Source organism: Lagopus muta, chromosome 5, assembly GCF_023343835.1.
Source record: "Lagopus muta isolate bLagMut1 chromosome 5, bLagMut1 primary, whole genome shotgun sequence".
Taxonomy (NCBI): Eukaryota; Metazoa; Chordata; class Aves; order Galliformes; family Phasianidae; genus Lagopus; species Lagopus muta.
In genome coordinates this window covers 19689065-19713332 of record NC_064437.1, presented here as the reverse complement: position 1 = coordinate 19713332, position 24268 = coordinate 19689065, and the positions used below count along the sequence as shown (strand labels likewise).

At 38.3% G+C, this 24268-nt stretch overlaps 1 protein-coding gene across 8 annotated transcripts in view; it reads right to left on the bottom strand.

The window, feature by feature from the left end:
• Positions 1-24268, bottom strand: part of NTNG1 (netrin G1) — a 152448-nt gene that overhangs the window by 56700 nt on the left and 71480 nt on the right. For all 8 annotated transcript variants that reach the window (XM_048947113.1, XM_048947106.1, XM_048947105.1 and 5 more), the window contains exon 4: positions 882-1054. In XM_048947113.1, the coding sequence (XP_048803070.1) occupies positions 882-1054 (173 nt within the window). The remainder of the gene's footprint in view (positions 1-881; positions 1055-24268) is intronic.

Genomic DNA, 24268 nt, shown 5'->3' with positions numbered 1-24268 from the left:
GTAGTTTTTGCTCTCACTTTTCCTCTCAGAGATCAGCAAGATTGAACGTGAGTCTGGATTACAGGTCCACATCAGATACAAAATTCATTTATCAGCCTTCAGATACAGTTAATAGAAAGACTTTTTAAAATTTTCTTGAATGGATGAAAAATCAGTAATGATCTCATCTGACAAGTTGTGCTGCGGTTGTTTTGAGTCCAGAGGCAATAAAAATGTATGAGTGGAAAGCTGAGAGAGCCTTAGCTGAAGCACTGCTGCAGACATTCCCACTGGTTTCCCTCCCCTTAATGTGCTTTTTCATGTGAAGGGTGCTATTCTTTTTTGGTTCCTTAATCTTTTCTGTGCAATAGCAAAGAATATGTCCATGGATACAAGCATAACAACAGTTTACATGGGTTGACAGTGATAGGACAAAGGGAAATGGTTTTAAACTAAGACAGGGAAGGTTTAAGTTAGATATAAAGAGGAAGTTTTTCACTCAGAGAGTGGTGACGCACTGGAACAGGTTGCCCAAGGAGGTTGTGGATGCCCCATCTCTGAATGCATTCAAGGCCAGGCTGCATGTGGCTGTGGGCAGACTGGTTTAGTGGTTGGTGACCCTGCCCGTGGCAGGGGGGTTGAAACAGGATGATCCTTGAGGTCCTTCTCAGCCCAGGCCATTCTATGATTCTATGCAGTTCTCATGCAAAATATTTACAAGCATGTAGAATACGGATAATGACATGATGCATACCTACAATTAATGTGCTTTAAGCCATGTTAAATTATGTGCACTCAATCATAAAAAAGGACAAACTTTTCCCAGAATTAATCCTCCTTCATAGCTGTGATATGGGCAGAATTCTAATAATGAAATAATCTTATTTTGCAGAATTACTTACAGATATTAGCAGTGCCCTTAGGTATAGGCAGATAAGAACCAGGGCTCCATGGTCGGCCCTGGTAATTCTTCTTGCATTTTCCACAGTCTGGGCCAGTTGTGTTATGCTCACATTCACAAAGTAGTCTTTTGTTTTCTTCTTTACAGCCAGTAGCGTGAAGGTTGCACTTACACCTATTTTTAAAAAGCAAAAATAAAAGAAGTAGGATATTATTTAAACTGTGTTTATTTTTGGCTTATATTTTTTTTGTAAAGAACACCCTATGGAAATTTTCTTTCTCAGTGTGTTGTGACTGTGTTTTAGCAAGTATCACAAGATATTGCTCAAAGAGCATGTTATATTATCATCAACTCACACAGATCTAATAAGATAAACAGTGCTAATTTCACCAAGGTCCAAGGTGCTGAATCTTTTCTCATTTCCACTAACATAACTCCACTAATCAACTAAATTAACTGTAATTTTCATACAGCTAGGTCTACAATCTTGCAAAAATTCAAGAGTTGCTTGCTACACAAAGAGTTTGTATCCTTAGAGAGTCTGTCCCAAATTAAGATCTGAATAGGCCATGGACATCTGAGAAAGCAGATTTCACTTAAATATCCTCTACAACAGCCTACTTTGGGAGAAAGAAACCTTGAAAAATGTAAGTTCAGTTCAGTGATGTTTTGCCATTCTTGTCCAGCAAGTGCTATCTTGCTCAGTAAGCAATTTTTTTTTCCCTGCTTTAATTTAATATAATTATCGTAGCTGAAGGTCACAGGAAATATTGTTTCCTGAGTTTAATTTAGGAAATAGCACCTAAACAAACTTTGAGAACAAAAATCATTACATAAATCAGATTCAGCATCTGCTACCTGAACAATTGTATTTCCCTTAATTCCTCTCTCTGCCTGAAACTAGGATTCTTACAGAATGGGAAAAGTAATTTCATAAACAGTAAAATATTTTTACTTTTTTTCCATCTCTTTCCCAAAAATGTTGGAAATGGCTAAAATCTGTTTCTGTTTGGAGCTGGAGAGAAAACTAGTATTTAATGACTCTAGTTGTTTGTTTTCATAATGATTGTATGTCTAGAGATTTAAAGGGTTGTCCTGTGAGTATTTGTCACCTGTTCCATACACTGGCCAATAATTAGAGCAAAACAGCACATGGAATGACCAACCGCAAATTAACAGCTGTCAAGCTGACTTCCATTTGGAAGGAATATGACCTGAAGCAACTGGCCACATACATATATATCCCCAGGGTAAAACAAACTTGCAGTTGTCATAAGTGGCTGCTGGAGAGAATCCACAAGAATTTATAATGCAGAAGATGGTGTAGCATCCTTTTCGGTGACAGAAATGAGGCAGATGAAATTGTTGCTATTTAAGCAACACTTACTCTAAAGAAAAGCAGGACTGGTACTGTTTAAATAGAAATTAGCAAAATATATCGAACATGCCAGACAAAAGAAGGTAAACTTCATTTTTATATAATTTCTGGAATATTGATGCTTAAAGACTATACCAATTGTAAGGTAAATTTTCAAAGACTGGACACTGCAGAGTGAAAGATACCTGTCTGGATGTCAGTGGATGAGATATGGCCAGTCATGCAGAGCTCAAGTTTTGGTAAATAGAACTGCTATTAAGAAAAGTGATGAGTTGTTTTACTGCCCACTGGACTATGAAAATGGGAGATACACAATGACAGCATGCACAGGAAGGGGTCAAGGGAGAAAAAAGTAGGAGAGACTGTGTAGCACTAAAGACAGAACTGATTGGCTTTTCTTCAGGAGGAGATTTCTGCTTTATTGTAGGAATTCATCAGTGTTAGAAACAGCAAACTGATCTAGGCAGAAGAAAAAGTCAGCTGATACTGAGAGAAGTGGTAATTCTTATGGATCTGAAGACTGCTGAGTGCTGATAAGGAGAAAACAAGTGTAGATTGGTGCCAATGTACATGGCTCTTCTACAAGCACCAGAAAGCAAACAGTGGTTGTGTCAGAAAATCTTGTAAGAAAAAGTCTGTATGTAACAGATGCTGTAATTCTACTTTGTTCCTAAGGAGTTGGTCTGGCCCACCTTCAATTTTGCTTGCATAACTGTAAGTCTTGAGTAGACTCTGGTCTCCTCCATCTCTCTCTCTGCTTCTATCGAGTCCTGTTCCAACTCTCTTTATGCATATGTTTTGTTGGTATGTAGATATGGGTGTATATATTCATATGCAAACAGTTCCTACAAATTCTCATGCCTGCTGACTTCCTCTCATGTTCCACATTCCCTAATGTCTTTGTAAGCTCCCTTCTGCCTTCGTATTCCTTATTTCTCAGACAAGCTCATGGAAACAGGTGGGAACTCTGAACTTTAAAAACCAGTTTAAGTGAGAATTTTTAAAAAAAATTAAAAAATCAGCCCTTGTTATAGGCATTCAGAATACGTATAAAAAAGCTAAACAGTATTGTCATCTTAGCCACTTACCTTGCTAAACTTGCTAAATGGCTCTTCCTGTCTTAAATTTGTAGAACAATTCATTCAATTAATGCCTCTCTGCAAATTTATTTATTTGTATGTGTTTATATGTGTGAAAGCTTTCCTAGCTGGATTACCCAGGAAGCTGTATTCTGCCTTCAAAGAAAATTCCAATGAATGGAATTATAGGAGAAAGGAATGCAAACTGTCTACTCCTCTCTCCCACCAAAAACAAAAAAATACAAAAAAAAAAAACTCCATCACCACCACAAAAACAAAACAAAACATAAACAACAGTGACAATGAAGGTATTGCTTTACAAGAGCATGATTTAAAGTGAATGAAATGAAGTAAAATTAATTATTGAAAAAATAAAGGACTGATAGGAAACTGTTGTAAGCAGAGAACAGATAGTCAAAATCTAACATCAAGAGATGAGCACTAGAAGTGCTGACAGTGTTACGGAATCCTAAAAAACCATCCTCAGAATAATTCAAACTTAGCTGCGTACAATTTCAAAGAGAGTAAGGAGCAAAATGTAGTCACTGTGATTTTCTAAAGGACTACTTAAAGACAAATTGTAAAAATACATTTTCTTAAAAGTGTCAAAAGTGACGTTAATGAGAGCCAGTTCATTGTGTAGAAAAATAAATATTTCAAAAAACCCCAAACCGCGGAAGTCAGACCATGTGTGGCAAAAGCCGTTATCCTTAGCATTTCAGAATACTGGTAGTATAAAAGTTAGTTTGGGTTTGTGATCAGTAGTGTTATACAAGTGCAAAATGCCCTGCAGATTAAAGAAATGTGAAGAAATTGAATATTGAAGGTATTGTATCACTAACTACACATAACAAGTAAAGGAGCATAAGCACAAAAAAAGTGATTCTGAGGACTGACCCACAGGCTCTGATTCTCAACTCGCACTAATTTTTGCTGATGTCACTTCACAGACTCAGAGATTAATCATGAACTTCTATAGCATGTTCAGCTGAATTCTGAATGAGGGTCAAGTGCAGGCAGCGCTAAAACTGAAAAAGACCAATAACAACTGTGGTAAGCAAACAGGGTGTACTTTTGGAAGGTATTATGGGAATAACATGCTAATATCAAATTATGTGCTGTATATGGAGAGATGTTATATATGTCTATTTACTTATTTATTTTTGGGAAGGCTGTACTAGGAAATGGGCTATCTGTCCCAGGGACCTCATCAGAGGTGTGTATGGACAAATCACAGGGAGCTGCCGTGCAGAAGGAGAGAAATGCCCTTTGTGCCTGAGGGACAGACTTCCAGGGTGGATGAAAGTGGTAAATATACATAGAGGGGCAGGGAGATGACTAGAGTATAATAAAAAAAACCCTGCTTTTATTTGAGGGATAGGCAGTAAGGGAAATAGAAAGTTTTAAGTTACTGAGAAGAGATCATTTATGTAAAAGTAACATCCAGATAGACTGTGAGGAAGAAGACCTTTATGATGAGACATATTGGGTTGTAAGTCCACAACAAAGCAGATCCTGGAGTTCAGCTATTTCAGGTAACTGAATCAGAGCAGTACCACTGATCTGGCAGGAAAACTGGGCTCCCACCAGATCGTAGGAAGGGATGAGGACATCATTGGCTGTGGAAGACACATTACCCAAGTTCAGAGACCCTCATCTATATCCTCCTCTTTTTTTCTTTTTTTTTTTCTTTTTTTTTTTTTTTTCTTCTTCCAAAGAAGCAGCTTGCTTTTCTTTTTTCACTTCAGAGGCAAGGAAATATTTTATTACCTTATATGGCAAGGTAACAACTATGATAATAAATTACTACTGAAAATTCTAGGTATTACTTGCTATTTTTTTAAACACTTTCTTTGAAAGGCAGTTCTTACTTGTTACTGCTTTGAATTTAAGTAGTAACAAAAGACTTAATTAGTTTTGAATACAAAGCATATTAAACCCAAAATTTCATATAACCCTTGCAGTTGCTTCTGTTGGAAGAGCTGCCTACGTGTATAGGAATGGATAAGTTATGAAAACCTAAAACTCTGCATCCATACTATGTGTACTGAACAAGTGCCAGATGACAGCATTTTATGCCTACGTAGTTTCTTGAAATCCAGAAAAAAAGTTAAGTGCTTCAAAAGGTATGATGTACACATACCCAGAAATGTAATGACTGGGTATTAGTGGGTGGGTAGCAGATGCTTGAATGTGTTCTGGTAAAGGATGACTGAGGGAGCTATTTTGAGTAGAGTAGCTTTGAGAATACAGGTTAAGGTGTGGCAAATATAAGAGGATGCATGTAGCAGCCTTTGCACCACACTGGCAAACTGTATAGGGGGAAAAAATACAAAAAGGCAAAGTGTTACTGTGAGATACAATACATGCTCATTACAAATAATCATAGAGTCATAGAATGGTCTGGGTTGAAAAGGACCACAGTGATCATCTGGTTCCAACCCCCTGCTATGTGCAGGATCTCCAACCACTAGACCAGGCTGCCCAGAGCCACATCCAGCCTGGCTTTGAATGCATGATATTGCTTATTGATGAGCTTGTGAATTTGAACACCAAGTCTGCACTACATTTGCCTCCATTTGGAAATTTCTCTCCCAATGTTTCTGTGGTCAGGGGTTTCGCATCTTTCAGTTCAACCTGCAGGGACATTTCCTGCTTGGCAGCCTGCTTACAGCACACACAACATATTTCCCTCCAATGTGCAAATCCAATTCTGAATTGCTGGAGATTTATATGGCTGTCCAATGCTATAAACCCTAATTGTGTAGGAGAACAAATTTGTTTTTCTGACCACCCATCTTTGACAGACTCATTATTTTGTCATAGAGCAATTTAGGTGATATTTTTGGCCGTTATATAAGGTGTAGGAAGCATTCTGGCGTGTTCAAGGAACAGTTCTGTTTTAGTGGGAGAAGGAGCCCTGGGTGCTGCGTTCCTCACAGATTCTATTTACATATAGACAAGTGACATTAAAATGCTGTAAATATCACTAAAGTAATTGCTAATAGCATGCTGATTCACTTGCATGTGAGTGCCAACCAACAGACTCGGGTCACCTGAGGGTATTGTTGAAGGGATCATTCATGAGAAAGAAAGACAAGAGATGCTCTTTGATACATTTTTTACAGCTAGCCATATGTTCCTCACTTAGATACATTTTTGGATCATTCTAGGTCATAGCTGAAGTTTATAAAATGATCTTAAAACAAACTTGCAAGCCCTCTGCGTGGACCCATCATTTCCACATGCTGTAGCTCTGCACCCACAGGAGAGCTTGCCCAAGATTTGCTTGTCATAGTGCTGCCCACGCAACGTAGTGCACGCACAACGTGAAGTGCTATCCTTACACAGTTTCAGTGCTGGGAGACATTGCTTGCACTGGGCTTTTGGAAACACTATTAGCAATGAAGTAACTTCGTCATCTCCCCAGTGCCCGTAACTGCTCCCAGCACCTTGTCACAGCAGTCCAAAAGGACCTGGCTGAAGTAGATGTGATACCAGAGCTGTTAACATTGCTGTCTATGTCATCCCTCTCAAGGTTACTAATGACCTTGAGGTGGCTTCACCAAGAGATTCAGTTTTCTAATATAATGTAGATGAAGATGGAATGTCCCTGTTGTAAATACACTTTAAATGATACCTCAGCCATGAAAGAGAAGAAGATCAAGAAAGTAGAAAGTGGAAGTTAAAATTGAAACATCTTTAAAACGTATCATGAAATACTAGAGATAAAAACAGCATTTTATCTGAACTATTTTGTGTGTGTGTGATTTACATTTAGGCTGTTTTTACTTTATGTTTTCCTTGTCATTTCATGAGACAAACTTGTCAAAACATGTAAAACTGTACAGATAAGTGCCAAAATTCTTGTACTGTTGAATGTACAACGTAAGCAACAGGAAAAAAGACAAGTCCCTTTAAATGTCTTGTAATAAGTAGAACATGTTTTCCTAGAGGCTCAGCCTCAGAAAAGTAATGTATCTATTGAATGTTTTTATTAATTACATCATAGAATTTTTCCATGCTGTGTCAAAGAATAAAAAATAAAGCATGCCAGCCCTTATCCTAACTTCCAAAGCTTAACAGAAGTCTTCACAGCTTTACTACTGAAGCAGATTTTGCGGTGATGAAAACAAGGATAAAGGGGACTATTGTGAAGAAATACAATGATTGCTGGCCAATTTATTTCTGTGAGGATGGAGAAACAGACAGAGAGAACACACATAAAAGAGGTAACAGATAATTACTGCAATCTAGGCTACCAGTTCTCCCTGCAGGGACCAGCCGTCTGAGGAAGTTCTGAGCTAAAAGGGTTGAAAACAAGTAAGGACAGTTGGCAATCAGAAAATGGCCTGGGTGGTTGGCTGCAAATATGTCTGCTGAACAAATGTTCTGGCTCATGAAAAGCAGAAAAGTCAATTCTGATTTTTACTCTGTATTTTTTTTGAGCTATATGAATACATCAAGTCCACATTGCTGAAAAGAATAGAAGCCCCAAAAAAGAACTACTTTTTTTTTTTTTTCTGGAAGTTATGAATAAAATCCCTGTAGTCTGCTGCTAAAATGTATCTGTTGTAGTGAGAGTAATGAAATGCATATCCTTTCTTTCATTTGTTTATTTTAGGAGGTGCTTTTAGTCAAAAGACTTTTTCCATGTCCCTTTCCCTGATTTTTTTCTAATACTTCATAATCTTCCGCTGCAAATAAGATTCCTTTGTGGAATGGGGCAACAGCAATATTAATGAATAAAAAAATTCAGTGATAACAAAAATAACTTTGTATAGGTATACACACTATTCTTTCATTTGCAAAGCAAGGACTAATGTTGGATCAGGTTTTTAAGCTGCTTAAATCTGTAAGTAGCTTTGTGACTGGAAAAGAAGTTTAACCTGTGCTCAATAATCCTACGGCACCTTAGTACTTTAGAATCTAGAGATATATAGAAGCCTCTTCAACTTTATTCTTTGCTATTTTCATTGCTAAATTTGGGAGGAAATTGAATTAGATTCCCACAGGCAGTATGGAAAATTGAGGAAAATAGCTCCTTATTCTTCCTCAGATGAGTTTAATATATCTAGTGGGGAACAGCAAAACCCAGACTCAGAAAGCGTGTTTGCCTTGCTTTCTCAGTGGCCTACTTCCAAGCACTCGGAGAGCTTGAAATTTAAAAAAAAAAAAACAACAAAGTCCAAAAGAACAGCATAGGAGAGAGGATTTTCTAAGGCTCATACAAAAAATAAAACACTCAGGACCTGCAGTTGCCCACTGTTTCCACTGAGCCAGTAAGAGCATACAAATGCTACATTTAACTATTAATGCATTTATTGTGTTCATACCCTAGCGAGCGTTTGTGTAAGTTCTGATTATTTAAATGGGAACAACCATGCTCAATGCCAGTCAATAGGAACCAGAACTACACGCTCACTATGGATTGATCCCCACCTCAGCATGTAACAGAGGATGCTGTCTGGGAGCTGCATGCTGCTCGCCTGAGGAAGCTGCAGTGGGGCAGCTGCTGGCTCTGCCCTGCAGCCCCGGACCCTGGCTCCTGCCTTTCTGAAGGGTTACTGCAGAGTCAGCCCAGGGGTCCCCTACTGTGTGTGTGAATTCTCCAGCTGCTTTCGATAATCTTAAAATCAAAGACGGCATATTTTCTGCTATCATTACAAAAATAGTTGCCAAGGAGCTAGTCCTCTAACCTCAAAATCCTGGGATTTTCACTGCTAGATAAAAAGGCCTGCTGCCAAAACGTGAGTCAACTGACTGGCTTTGGTACAATCTTCCTATCTCAGATAACGTACAACACGGGGATTTTATTTAGGGTCATGATGAGTACACAAGATGGAATCTACAGAAATGTTAGTTGCATTTACTAAAAAAATATTTTCATTTTTTTCATAGACCATTTACTTAGTCTGGTATGATTGGCTAAGGGAGCATATTGGCTTTCAAAAAATATTTGAGATTTATGTTTGACAGAGTCATATAATTTCACACAGCATTCTTTGGTGCCATCAGTTTTTGGAGTGCAATATCATTGTAAATCAAAGTGATCTTGCAGAAAAACAAAATTGCTGTGAAACAAAATCAGAATTGGTATTTCTATAGGACTATGAATAGCAGATTATACTATCAAGTGCATTTTTAATTTATAGATTTGAAAAGGTGTATCTTATGCATAGACCTGAAGTGCACACAATAAAAGTCTCTAGTGTCATACTGAATAGTAACTTCTAAGCATCAAAAATGTGATTTTCTGATGGCGTAAAGAGCTCATATTACATTTTAATACACTATTATGTTGAACTGATATTACATAGCAGTGAAGTTTGCAATGAAAATCTTGCCTTTGTCATTTGCTTTTTCCCTAGAGTATTTTTATTTTATAAATAAGATAGTTATTTGGCAATATACTGCCATTTTCTTTTATTTCTCTGCTGTCAGAGGTTTATGTCTGGCATTACATTCAGCATACAAAGTACTGGCCTCAGAGTCCTTTTTTCTTCTTTCATGAAACCACAATCCAATAGATTTTGCTTTATATGATGTTATCATGGGAAAAAAAAAGTGTTGCTTCAGCAGCCAACCAGTTCAATTATTAAGCTAACATAAAAAATAAACAGCAAATTACAAAGATTCAAAGGCTGGAACCTTCTTCTTCTATGATGGTAAAACACTCACTGAAAAGATTTTTTTAAGGATTTCACAGTTAGTTTTCATGTACATCAAAAAACTCTTTATACTGATAAAAAAAAAGTCGCCAAAACAGTCCTCTCCATGCTCATCACTATATTCTCCTAGTAGAGAGAAGCTGTAGACTTGAGAAGGAATTCTTATTGTATTTAACCTCACGTCACCAAATAAATTGTAAATGTTTCTGAAATGCATTAGCTTGCTAGATGTCATCCTTCAAAATGAAAAGAGGCAATTGAAAACTAACTAAAAATATTTACAGGCTACGTCAACAACACTCAGAACTCAAACGTAAAGGTGACAATAATCTATTAAATGTCTTGAAAACACTTAAGCAGTTAAGCACGTGAAATTTCTGATTCTAGATGAAAATCATAAAGATGAATAGATCAAAAATGTTCCATTGCTTCAGTTTTATAAGTTCATGGTATAAAAATAATCCAACGATGCTTGCACCCAAAAGAAAAGAACAGTTAATTCCAAGTTATTTCAGTCTATCATCTAGAAATATCTATATCTGACATCAGATACCTAGATATACCTAGCCAAGTGGAATGGCTGAATATTTTTTCTAATTCACATTTCACATTCCCTTGTAATCAGCTGCATAAAAAAGATTTTAAGTTTCAGAAAGCAGTTCAGTTCAGGAAAGGAAGGGAGATATTATTTAATATATTCCTACCTAATACCTTACTAAAGCTGAGAACTCATAAATGTGTTTGAGGATCTTCTTGATGTGAACACAGTAAGAATATTTGCCATCAGTAGGATACCAGCAGTGATATCCCTATGTCTCTTTCTGAGTCTGTATAAAGCCACTCACTGAAGTATCTGAGTGTTAAAGCTGAAACAAATCTGCATGAAAAAGAGAGCTGTTGTTAGCTGCTATAGAGAACTAACTTCCTTCACCTTTCCAAATGCTCAGGTTTTTTTCCTTTTCTTCAGAGATATTAGTTTTCATGGAAATGTGTCAATAGAGCAGCTAGAAGATCTGCAAGAGTTTGCCAGCAGCGTGTTCCACAAGTAATTTTACCCACAAACACAGATCCTAAGCCGATGTAATGAAATTATGTGCATGTTGTCTGAAATGTGCCCTAATTTGTTTCCACTTTTCACTTATATTATTCTAGACTCACTGTGTTTTTAGAATTGAATACGCAATAATGGCAATTGAGAGTGTGGAATAAAAAGTGGGAGTCAATAGAAGACAAGAAGTCCAGGTGTGATCTCCTTTTAGGGCCATGACTGTTGAAAAGGTAGGATTTTGGTAGTTCATGGATTTTTTTCTTTGCATCTATTTTGCTGTAACATTTAATTGCGGAAAGAGGAAGATTTTATTATCTACCTGAGGAAGCTAAAGCTGAGGACAGTCATGTCTTTCTGGGAGAGGAAGCAAAATTTCTCACTAAAATGAACATTAATAACGACAATTTCTTCTAGTGCTGCCAACTGAGCAACCATTGCTCCACTGGCAGCACCAACAATTCTAGTGATTGTTTTGGTAATACCTTGCTTGCCAGTACTGTGTTGCTGTTGGCCCAATGGTGCAAAAATGTCAAGGAACACAACCTCCCAGCAGAATCCGAGCGCTATGCTGTAAGAACTCATTCTGTTATTCTATATTGTGTTATACAAACAGGCCTGTACCATAACCTTCTAGACAGTCATAAATATGATGGAAAAACCTCAGACGAAAGGTATAGCAATGTAGCACTACAAAGTTTTGTAGAGAAATTAGCAAAAGTTAGAGAATCTTTAGGAGTCACTGTTTCTCCTATTTTCCCTTTCATTTTGATACAAATCTGTACATTAAATTTGAAGGTACTAAACTGCATTGCATATCACTGCTTTATACTTCATTGATAGACTTTTTTTTTTTGTTTTAATCTAATTAACATTGGTCTTACATTTGCTTAGCAGCAATTCCAAGAAAGCTGCTTTACATTGCTAGCAATTGCACCAAGCTTCCTGTCTTTATTTGGAAGTAGGATTTCACAGGATCAGCTGCCAGCTGGTACCCTGAAGGGTTTTTTTTTTCCCATTGCATTGCTGAAAAGGAACAATTTGTTGTGTGGGAGGTCTAAAATTGTGGACATTAAATTACTGTCCAGGAGGACATGCTTACAGTATCATTCAAAAATGTTTCCTAACTCTCTGCAGTAGGGGAAAAACCCTTTCTTCCCTTAGGCAGAATTATGCTAAGTAAGCTGTTACAAATTGTTCTGGCAACAATTAATGCTGGACAGACATGTGAGATGCAGAAATACCTTTACTTTCTTCAGCATAAGAAAAGACTCATGATGCAGCACCTGTTGTGTCACAGTAGGGAATAAAGTGTTTTCATGAACCATTGTCAGGGAGCAGCATTTCTGCTACATGAGAAACAAGCAAGGTTAATTTCGTACTGATTGCTGTAACTTTTTGAGGACTATAATAGAGAAAAGCAGCATAAAAATATCCGTGGTGTGCACAGAATTCCACACCAGGGAAACCAGTTCTGTGAAGCAGTACATCTGTTGCTCTTTTCAAAAGATTTTAAAGCATTTCTGTTTAAGAGATCTCCTATGAACTCATTTAAAGGTTTGAATGTGCCCCTGGTAGCTAGTGCTGCAGAATGATATCTGTAGAAGAGTGATGGATGGGCTGCAACGGGTTGCCTCTGAGGGAGACAAACAGGCCTGTCGTCTTGCAAGCAGTGTGCCTGGGAGGGGCAGTGGGTATGGTCCCAGGAGGACAGATCCTCATGAGGGCAGTACAGCATCATGCCGATGCCAAATGCTACCATCCTGGCTGGGTGTCCCTTGTATGGAATGAAGGCTGCTGGGGCTCTGCTGTCCCCACAGCATCAACCAGGGCAGGAGCGTTACATGCAGGGACACAAGAGAGGCAGGTGGGGTTTAGGATCCACCACACTCATGTCCTACAGAGTGCCAGGTTTCTCTGGAAGAATGGAGACCTCTCTGAAGAGCAATCAAGGTTAGTAACAGGAAAGGCCTTTCTGCTGTTCCTGATGCCTGACCATCTTGACATGACTCTTTTGGCATTTGACGTGGTAGATATTTCTAAATGATAAATATGGACTCTAGTTTTGTATTCTAAATATACAGCCTACCTTAAAACTAACACTTGATTTTGAGAACTAGCTTAACATTCCTCTTTTCAGGTTTATACCTGATTCCTTGCCTGTAGAGAAACCACTGCCCAAGAATCATTACTGCAACCACTCTGAAGAGCCCATTTTACAGAGGTGAAATTGGTCCTACCACCCCAGGGTTTTGCTGTTCTGCTTCTTGTCCTTGATCTTACTGCTAAGTTTTGGTTGAGCTTAAGAACTCTGAATTGTATCTCTCCCTCTGCAGTGCTGCCATTGCTGTATGTTGCCAGAAAGAGAAAAGCACCTGGCATACTCCATGCAAGAGCTGCATCATCCCAGCTTTGTTCTTGATGTAGTCAGATGGAAACTCATTTTGATGCTTCTCATAAAGGGTAAAGGGAAGAAAAGACTTACTACACGAGCAGGTTAATTAATCTCTTTCTGAAAAATCATTTTGCTGAACTTTTACTTTAGGGCTAATGATAGAGCACCCGTATTCTTTTCAAAAACACCTCTTCTTTTTCAAAGCATCTATGTTCTTTTCTGGAGTGTGTTCTGAGATATTCGTGAGTAAACCATCAAAACGACAAGCTGTAAAACTAACTGTTCAGAGCAAGGGAATCTGACTACGTGTTTCAAAAGTGGCTTTGTTCTCATATTTTCTTGAGTTATATTAGTGTTGATTTTCAAAATGCTTAGGACTCACAGCTCCATCTATAATAACTGGGAAGTGAATGTTTCTTATTATTATCAAAATAGACACTCCAAATCCACTTTAAAACATTGAAAACTATTTCCATTCTCTCTCTTTTTTTTCCTCTTCTTATTTCCATCTTGATTGGAAGTCATAACTTGGAAAAGGTGACAAAACTGAACAGAACATTTCTCCTTGTTTATCATGCTAACTTCCATTTTCTAACTTTCAAATTCCATACAATATAAACTCCTTGTCAGAGTATAATTCCTTCTAGAATTATTGTGATAAGAATTATTTGCCAGTAGAGCTGTGAGAATAATTGATTTTTCAGTTCACTTGCTGAAGTGAAAAAAAAAAAAATGGGGGAAAAATCACTTGTGTCAAATGAAATGAAATGTGTGGTTTTATTTTCAGGTTTTAAATGAAATTTTTGATATTTTTAATTTTTTTAAATATATTTAATTTTTAATTTTTTTTAATAATTATTTTTTTTTAATATTTCCAAAGCTAAAATTTTGCCTTTTTGTGAGGTTTAAATAAAGTTAGTAAAAAAGTTTTTACTAATGTAGCATGAATTCTGAAAATATTTCTATCCGTCCTAACAGACATTGCTCTTGTGAATAATTTATACTTCAAAAATACCTGTTCTTTCTGCTGCTGAAAAGAACTAGATGAGAAATGAGTGTTTTGTGTGTGTGAATTCTGCTTGAAGTATGCAGATGTATCTACAAGTATGAAGAAGCAGTTTAGCTTCCCATAGGCACCTCAGCTACCAAAAAGGTATTGGGTCATCCTATCTCTAGCCCTGTTAGTCTAATAATACAGCATAGTCAAATTATTTGCTGGGCCTGATTTTAAACTATTCAGGAAATAAGATTCTGACTGTATCTTCTGGAAAAGTATTCTTTCACCTACTTCATTTCAGTTGCTAACTTCATGTCACTGCAAGCTTGTTTTCTTTTTCAGAAATACCCTACGAATATTGTTTAATTACAGATAATACTTCATGTTGTCTCGAAGCCATTAAATTGGCTAGATTCCTCAAACATTGTGTGTTACTAAAGTCAGTGGAATATTCAAAATTGTGAAGACTATATGTGTTCTTTTCTATTAGTAAAACTGAGATAGACAGTATCATGGACCAAATTTAATGGCTTTTTACCAAAGATAGATGTGAAGTCAGGAGCACAATAGACACCCTATGGATATGGCTCCTAATGGACAACATGGTCCTCTCAGAGGTCCAGAGCTAGGCACTCACTTATCAGTTGCAGTTGGAAAGAAGTATGAGATGTATGGACACGTGTACATCTGCCACTCACAGCACCACCAGCAGTGCTATCTGCTCCTCCTCCAGTGCCAAAATAGTTCTGCCATTGAGCTCAGTACTCACCTTAGCCCCAAATTCATGCGCCATGGGACAAGATACTATGCAAGTCTTCCTCTGTGAAACAGGTTTAATGATGCTGTTCAATATGATTCCCTAAGTTTAAGTGACAAACGACCTGTAATTTTAAACCAAAAGTCGTAAGACTCTAGCATAATATCAGTCTAGAGTAAACAAGTGATTGTTTGTAGCCTTCAAATGCACTGAAATCTTTCTTAATCATGTCTGTTTTAACAAATAGTGTGTAAAACAAAAAAAGTTAAGAAGGGCTGGAGCTAAGCTGTACTGTCAATGGAGGGCTCAGGAGCATGTTTTAGTTGTCTAGGAAACCAGGCAAACTGGGAGATTGAATACGACCCAGTAGATTCATCAAGGGGAAATTATGCTTGACCAAACTGGTAACCTTCTATGACCAGCAGGATAGATGAGGGGAGAGCAGTGGATGTTGTGTTTCTTGACTTCAGACTTTTGACACTATCTCCCACAACATGATCACAGGTAAGCTTAGAAGTATGGGATAGGTGAGTAGACAGTGAGATGGACTGTGAACCAACTGACTGGCACAGCTCAGAAGATTGTGACCATTGGCCCAGTCTAGTTGGAGGCCTGTAATTAGTGGTCATGCTTGGTTTTGTCTTGCTCAATATCTTCATCAGTGACCTGGGTGAAGGGATAGAATACATCCTCTGCAAGTTTGCTGATGATGGGAGGAGTGGCTGACACACCAGAAGACTGTGCTGCTGTTCAGTGAGACGTAGGCAGATCTGGGACTGCTCAGCCTGGAGAAGAGCAGACAGTGGGAAAGTCTTATGCTTGTAAGTACCTAAGGGGGGGAAAGTCAAGCGGATGGCGCCAGGCACTTTTCAACAGTGCCCAATGACAGAACAAGCAGCAGTGGGCACTCATTGGAACATAGGAAGTTCCATACAAACATGAGGAAAAATTTTTTTACTTTGAGAGTGACAGAGAACTGAAACGGATTGCCCAGAGAGGCTGTGAAGTCTCCTTCTCTGAAGATATTCAAGACCATCCTGGATGTTTTCCTAGTGCAAGCTACCCTAGGGAACCTGTGTTAGCATGGGGTTGGAACAGGTGATTTCCAGAGGTCACTTCTAATCCCTGTGGTTCTGTGATTCTGTGACTATGTCATTCCATGTAATAGAAGAACAGAACAACTTCATTTATATTTCAAATATTTCAAATCAATACGTCATATTCTGTGACCTTCACCAAGAAACTGATAGAACTGAAAATTTAAGGGATAGATTGTAAGTTATGAATAATGTAAACCTGTCACAGGGGAAAGCAATTGAGAAATACTGCTGACAAAAACAATCAGTATATATTTATACTGAAGAATAAACCTTTGCATTTCTATCTTGCCTAACACAGCTTTTAAAATCCTAAACAAATTTTATCCTTTTCCCTGAAATGTCACGCAGGCTTCCTCAGCCTCAAATTTGAATGAAAAGTTATGGGCTGTTTCTGTTCTCATAGAATATTTGAGCTAATCTGGAAGTAAAATGCATGTGTGTATATATACGCATAGTAAAAAACAAACAAACAAAAAACCTAGCAGATGTAGAAACTAGATTTGAAAAACAAAGTTTTTACATTGTTTTTAATTTTACAAGTTTGTTTTAGTCATTAACACAGGGCTGTCCATCAGGACCCATTTGTCAAGTATACTGTGAAGAACAGATGTAATAAGATGCCTTGTGGGCAGGATCATCTTTGGGGCGCATTCAGGTGGTGAGTGAGAGTTTCTGGTCTTAAAGCACATCCCAGACCATGGGCAGGAGACCACTGCTCAGTTTTGTTTGCACACTGGCAGAAAAATGCCATACAGGAAAAAGAAGAGGAATTTGTCCTGAAGACCTGACTGGCAGGAAAGGACAAGGTGCCCAGCGAGGACCCTAACAAAAACTCCTGTATTGCACAGAGCTTTATCTTCTCAATTAACTTCAACATAATTAATAAAACCTTTCAAATTACACAAATACATTAAAGGGAAAAAAAAAAAAAAAAGAAGAAAAGGATAATAGCCACATTGTTAGGACATATGTTCATAAGCAATACTTCTGGGGATGAAGGAGTGAGTGTTAGTATCTGACATATTTCAGTGCTGGTGTTCTCTCTCACAAATGTGTGTTCTCTGATATTTGCAAAGGAGGGGCAAGGAGACAGTTCCACTGGGATTTGGAATGGTGCCCATAGCAGCCATGATCTCTTATCACTACCATTACTGCTCATCGCCTTTCCACATCTATTGTTTCATCTTCTCCTAGTGACCTATGCATCTAGGAGGGGAGGATTACGCCAGATTCATGAGGGCACCCAGATCTTGTTAAAGCTGTTCTCTGTTTTCACGTTGCACAGAAAACCTCAAGAGAGGAAAAGTGCAGTACTTCGTGGATTTAATGCTATATATGTTTCTGTTGTGATATACAGCAAATCAACTGAACCAAATCACTTAGTGGCCGTAAAATAATATCACAAAGGGAACAAGATTCTGGCACCTGTCCAAACTTACTGTAACAGAAGTTGAATATCTTTTTCAAAATATAACATTTTAAGAATGCAAGATTTTAATTCCTTTTTTTTCCTTCGATGGAAAACGCTCCTGTATTTTGTTTCAGTGTTACCTTTCCATAATAATCTCTGGACTACCAGATATTGAGCCTGAAGATACAGAAGGTTGTTTTGTTTTGTTTTGTTTTGTTTTGTTTTTTAGTAAGATAAGTTCATTTCTAACAGGCTCGTCTTGAGCTAAATGTATAGATTGAGAACTCTGTAACACCTTGACAAAACAGTGGTACACCACTTGGTCTTATTAGCACCTGCTCTTGTGGCTGCTAGGCTGGAACAAGTGCACTTGGCTGCTGCCACAAGACTCTCAAGATGAAGCCTCACCTCTCCATGGAGGATGAAATTTCAAATCTGTGGTGATGGTTTTTTTTTGTTTGTTTTTGCTTTTTTTTTTTTTTTTTTTGGTTTTGTTTTGTTTTGTTTTAATGTGATAAGCAAAAGAGGATATAAAAAATCACAGAATCACAGAATCACAGAATCACCCGGGTTGGAAGGGACCCCAAGGATCATGTAGTTTCAACCCCCCTGCCTGGCAGGGCCACCAAACATACACATTCAGATCAGGTTGCCCAGGACCCCGTCCAACCTGGCCTTAAACACGTCCAAGGACGGGGCATCCACAACCTCCCTGGGCAGCCCGTTCCAGGGCCTAACCACTCTCCTAGTAAAGAACTTCCCCCTAACATCTAACCTAAATCTTCCCTCCTTCAACTTAAAACCATTTCCCCTAGTCCTGCTGTTGTCAGCTAAAAAGTACACATCTGAAGGGTTATAAATGACTGGGAGGCTCCTGGATAGGGAGAGAACTGGACTTTATGTTCCATTAATTATGTTTGCATTGCAGCAATATTTGCAAAAGCTTTCCTGATGTTACATCATACGTTCAGCACACTTTTAATTGCAGAACGTTTTCCCTGGGAGTAGGAAGGGCATAAATTTCTCCATAATTTGCAGACAGGCTGAATGTCAGCTATACATTAACTGTGCATATGCTATTTGAAAATCTGGGTGGGACCGTGCAGTAAGGAAACCAATGAACTATGTTAATAGATTTTGCCTATGTTTGGAATTGACTTACAACTCTTTGTCATTCTGGTGGTATAATTCTGCTGCATCTCTCCTATTTCAATCATGTATATTTTATGAAGCATTAACGGACAAGCAAACGCACAGACCACAAGATCCACAGCCTGTCCTGTTCTCCAAAGGTAACTATTGGAAACTATTGGAACAAAGAGAGATTGCAGAATTTCATCTCTCAACACAGCAACTCTATAAAAAAAAAAGTCCAGGGATATCTTTTAAGATACCATATCTTGAATGTGGTATTTGTATAAGTCATAAATAAAGCAATTGCTGCCATTCACATGAATGGACTAATCCAGGAAAGAATCACCACACTGTGGGTCACCTCTGCAGTGAGTGACTAACCGATGAGAAGGTAACATAATGCCATCTGGTCTGAGTGTGCAGTACCAATACTCTTTTTCTTTTGAAATATGCTCAATGGAAGAGAAATATACAATTATTTTACTTTTCTCTTTTGTCTTCATCCAACTGTTTCTCTAGTCCACATTCATGATTTGGAAGAAAGAAAAAATCAAGTGGAAAAGTGAAATGAAAATCATATTTTTCATAGACAGTTTGTGGATTGGGTTAAACATTTTCAGTAGCAGAATATTAGCAGTTAATTACACTCGGGTTTTTTGATCTTTACCTCATTAATAACTGTAAGAAACCATCCTGGAGCAACAGCTTCCCATTTCTCAATTCTTTTCCTGTGTTGCAAAGGGGAAGGAGCTGCCCTTGTTGGCAGACTGCAATTCCTATGGGATGCAAGTGATTAAAAATGTAACTGGCTCCTTGCTGTTTTGCTGTCCTGCTGGAAGAATTATTTCAGGAGTTTTCAAAGGAAACAAGGCATACTTCCATAAGCACAGTGTCTTTAATGAAGCCTCTAAATGATAAGCAATTTTCTGCACTGACAAAGAACAATAGGTTTATTTTTCACTGAAAATTGAGACGTTCATGTTTTTCCCTCTCCTCTGCCTCTCACATCTCATTTTTTCTTTTCCTGATGAAGGTTTCCATGCCTTCTTTGAGCAACATAGGCAGTGACTCCTTGTGCAATATGATTGAAGGAGTGATGATCACCAAAAAGAGAAGTGAAAATGGTGAGAAATGAGCAGCTGGAGTGGTGTGGAAGGAGCATTTCCTAAAGTGGGTCATTGACAAAACAGACGCCTTCTCATATTGCAGCTCTGTCCCCTGTCCCACCTGCTGTCTCTGCACCCTGTTCCTGCTTGTGGAAGGTCAAGGAACTGCTGTGCTGTGCTGTGCTCTGCCTGGGGGAAAGATGATAATGTTTTGAAATGGTTTTTCAAGTCAATTCCTGATTGTGCTTATATGGCAAAATCTACAACCCTGGCTCTAAGTAAGGGAAAATTGGCTCACAGTTCAATAAATATAATGAGAAGATCTAGAGCCAATTAAAATGTGATGAGGCTATAAAAATACAGCCCGGGGTATGCAAGGCTAAAAAACCTCAGATCTCTCAGATGACCCTCCCTTTCCTCTGAAAACAACAGATGGAAAGCATCTGATTGCCAGGATTTGTGTCACATTGAATGCTAGCAGCATACATGAAATAAAACTAAAAGGTTTGTCTACTGAGGGCTTGAATGTAACATTCTTCTCTGTGCAAAGGGCTACCAGAAAGTTTGTGGAGTCTAGTTCATGTTTGCCTGACTGGCATGGCTGTTCTGAACAGGACTATAGACAAAAGCTCCATAGAAGTGTCATCAAGTCAAATATGTGGAAATTAATTTATTTATAATGACTTCGGTGAACAGCATCCCCAAACCTTAAAATTCTTAATGCACAAGAGAGTTGAATGGGAAAATGAGTAACATGTCAGAAACAATAAACAGTCCTACTGTTCTGTCTCTGCTAACTTGAATTAAAATAATATATAAAGTGTTCTGGGAACTGAAGCAATGCTTCAGTTCAATAAAAGTAATGCAATTAAAGAGAAAGAATCCTGTTTTTCCTCTGCTTGCAATTTGAAATGAGAGCTTCCTCAAACTTGGGACCATTGCTGGAATCCAATTCAGGACCTCAGCTTATCAAATTCCCATTGCTGACACCATGCCTTTCAGGTATTATAAAGTACTACTCATCCGACCAGCTCTGTCTATAGATATCTTTAAGGTTCAGACACCCCATTTTGAAACAGACAAGCATTCATTGTGAATCAAAATGGAGTCACAAAATTTGTGTTCAGACAGCTCCTCTTTTCTGCAAGGCAACAAAGGAAAATGTGTTAGCATAAAGCTCTCTCCCTTCAACGTTTTTTGAACTCAGCTTTGCAAGACAGCATACCTACACAAAGCTGCAGGTTTCTGAGACCCTGTAGAGCAAGCATCTCATTGTGTAATTCATTCAGGGGCTGAGAACTGCAGGGCTAATGAGCTCTCCTGCAGCCTCTTCCCCTGCAGGTGCTTCTCCAGGAGCACAATCCTAATTCAGACACCGCCATGCCAGGCGTAACCCCTGAACAGACAGCAGTCCCTCCCGCCCAAAGAAAGCAATAGCAGCATTGCCATCTGACTATGATGAAAGCACAAACTTTTCCATTCAGTCAGTGGGAGCTGAATTAATTCATCGGCTTTTTTAATGCTGAGAGCTGTGTCTTGGGAATTCAGCATGTGAACATATTAATCTCTCTGATAGGTGATAATGCAATATATTACTACAGGGGAGCCAGCATATGAGCACTGTGGCAGTGACCCTGACCAGCAAATGACTGAATGGGTAAGGAAAGAAGGAGCTGCTCTGGCTTGAAGGCACAGCCTCCACTTTGTCAGGCAGTCCTTCACTCTTGTCCCACTCCTAATTTTCCAATGCATTACTTTGTCACTTGGGTATCCAGAAATGCTCATTAAGAAAGTATGTGACAGCCCCTGATAATACATGTCTGTGGTAAAATAATTGATCCCTCTTTGCAGTGGTGATCTCTAGCCCTCATAGGGCATGGTAGATTATTAGATGGAAGGCACTCTTTGATGGTCTCTAGAGCAATACATTAGCAGACAGCAATGTGCCAACAATCTATCACGTATAAAATCATGTCATCTCTGGAAAAGGGCCTAGCGGGAGGGGTTTAGAGGAGGATGCAGGTTTAATTATATTTGTGGAAGAAAAGATGTCCCAAAAAGAGTAGGTAGCCTGGTTATTTATTGGCTTCTCAAAAGCACTCAACACAGTCTAAGAAAAAGATCAGGCTCTGAGAAATGGTGGTTCACATTACTGTTGCAGGCTCTAGCCTTGAAGTCAAGTTCATACTGAAGAACAAAATTACCTCTTACAATATGTAGTTTACTTCTGAAAATGAAAAGGGTAAGAGACATATTAGTAACACTGGCATTAGTGGAGGCAGCTGTTTTTAGATATTTGGTATTTCAGGGATGTGAGGGTAGCATCGTTATTCGAAGTACAGCTTACTATATTCCTCTGCAAACTTTCCAACAGTGAGCAGATGGTTACCCTATTACCAACAATTTGCATTTAACATATTGTAATGATTTATATACCACATGTCACCGAGCAAAGTGAAAACAGTCAGTGCCAACTAATTAGTTGAGTGTAAAGATGCATATCTCAATGTATGAGTATATATCATTATTGTAATCAGATTTATTTTTTTTGGTTGCTAATAGGTTTCACATGCAACGTCACAGAAATACTGATGGCAGTTAAACATGACCCATGGTGTCCCTCCATCATCAAGACAGTGCTGCTATCATTAACATTTATACTGGTACTCCTGTTAGCTTGTTTATGAGTGATGGTGCAGGGAGGACAGATTATAACAATCCATTGTGCTTCTCTACCAATCTTTCTTAATCTTTCTTAAGTGTATTTCAAAGTATTTTATAAATCTTACTATATCAGATATTGTATCATATTACAGTTTAACGCATATCTAGATAGGGTGAAAGTGGGAGTACTGAATGGTAGTGAACAAAGACGCTGAATAGCTCCTAAAAAAAGCAGAAATGAATTCAAGGGTGAAAATGAAAGCAACTGAGGACTTATCACAAGAAATTCCAGGAGGGTTGCAAGGAAGAAGTAGACAACTACTGATATCTTCACAGCCATCAAATTTAGAGGAAGGACTAAATGGTTCAAGGAAAGACTTTAACTTTAGAAAAATGCCCTCTGGCACTGGGATATATGTGTGTGTATATACCATATATATTGCACTATCCGTAGTGTGTCCCAAGGTCTGCTCAGCTCTAGTCCACAGAGGCAATTGATAATTAGCTTTTTCTTGAATTGTTTTTGTTTGTTTTCAGTCTTATGTTAAAATAGAGGTCATCACCCCAGAGTGGTCAAAATAATCATCAGTGAAGTCCAAAAATTTCTTCTGAGTATGGCTGTCTTTCAGGCATAAAAATCATGCCAATGAGATATTTCCTTTGAATTAGTTGCTGTTGCTGCTTGCTGCAGGCTTGGATGATGTGCTGTATGAGGAAGCAGATACTTAATAGACAGATTCTAAATCTCTAAGAACTCTGTGAACTGTAGAAATTAGACGTCTACTTTCAGATGGATTCATACATGAGCGGTAGTATGTCAAGTTCCTGCTTCCTCCTAATGTCATTATGATGTCTCCTGCCACTCAGCATTCTTTCATTTTTACCATATTCCACAAAGCTAACCAGAACGCAGCCTGTTCTTCTGCAAAGAGCTGCAGTTAACATTATGCTTTCCTCATGCGTCAGCAGCCAGACATTCTCTTGGGAACTCTACCTGCAGTGTAACCTTTCATCTCCTTTTTCTTGACCATATTGCTGCGTGGTAAATTCACAGCATTGCCTTCTCTTTCTCTAGCTCTTTTCTTGCTTTTCCACAAACAGTTTTATATTCAATGAAATCAGAATTACAGTAGTGTTGAACACTTTGTTGTTCAGCCCAGTTAAAAAGATGTTTTATCTGTTTTACTGGGGGTCTGTGGTGCTGACTCATTTGCACTACAGTCCTCTGTGATCATGTAAGAATCATGATGACTCCCTTCATGCACAGATCACTGGTACTGCTGAGGCACACTAATCCCAGAGAGGTACTAGAGCAAATGATAGGAAGAGATCTCACAGCCCCTCTGTAACAATTCACGGGAACAAGGCTACTAGAACTCGACCTTTATTATTAACTTTCAGGTCTTCTTAATAGTATCTCTGTGTTACTGTGTCACTGGACTTCTCCTGAAATTAGCAGAACTGTCTTGCCTTATTAGCTGAGGATGGCAGAAGATGAAAAGATGGAGAACTATGTTTTTGTTCATTATTTATTTATCTTTTTTCTTCATTTCTTTCAAATATAAGATGTGACAACCTTGTCACTTCTGTCCTCCGATGTTCTTTCCTTCCTTCTTCCTCCCTTCCTGTTCTTCACTTGTTTTCTCTCACT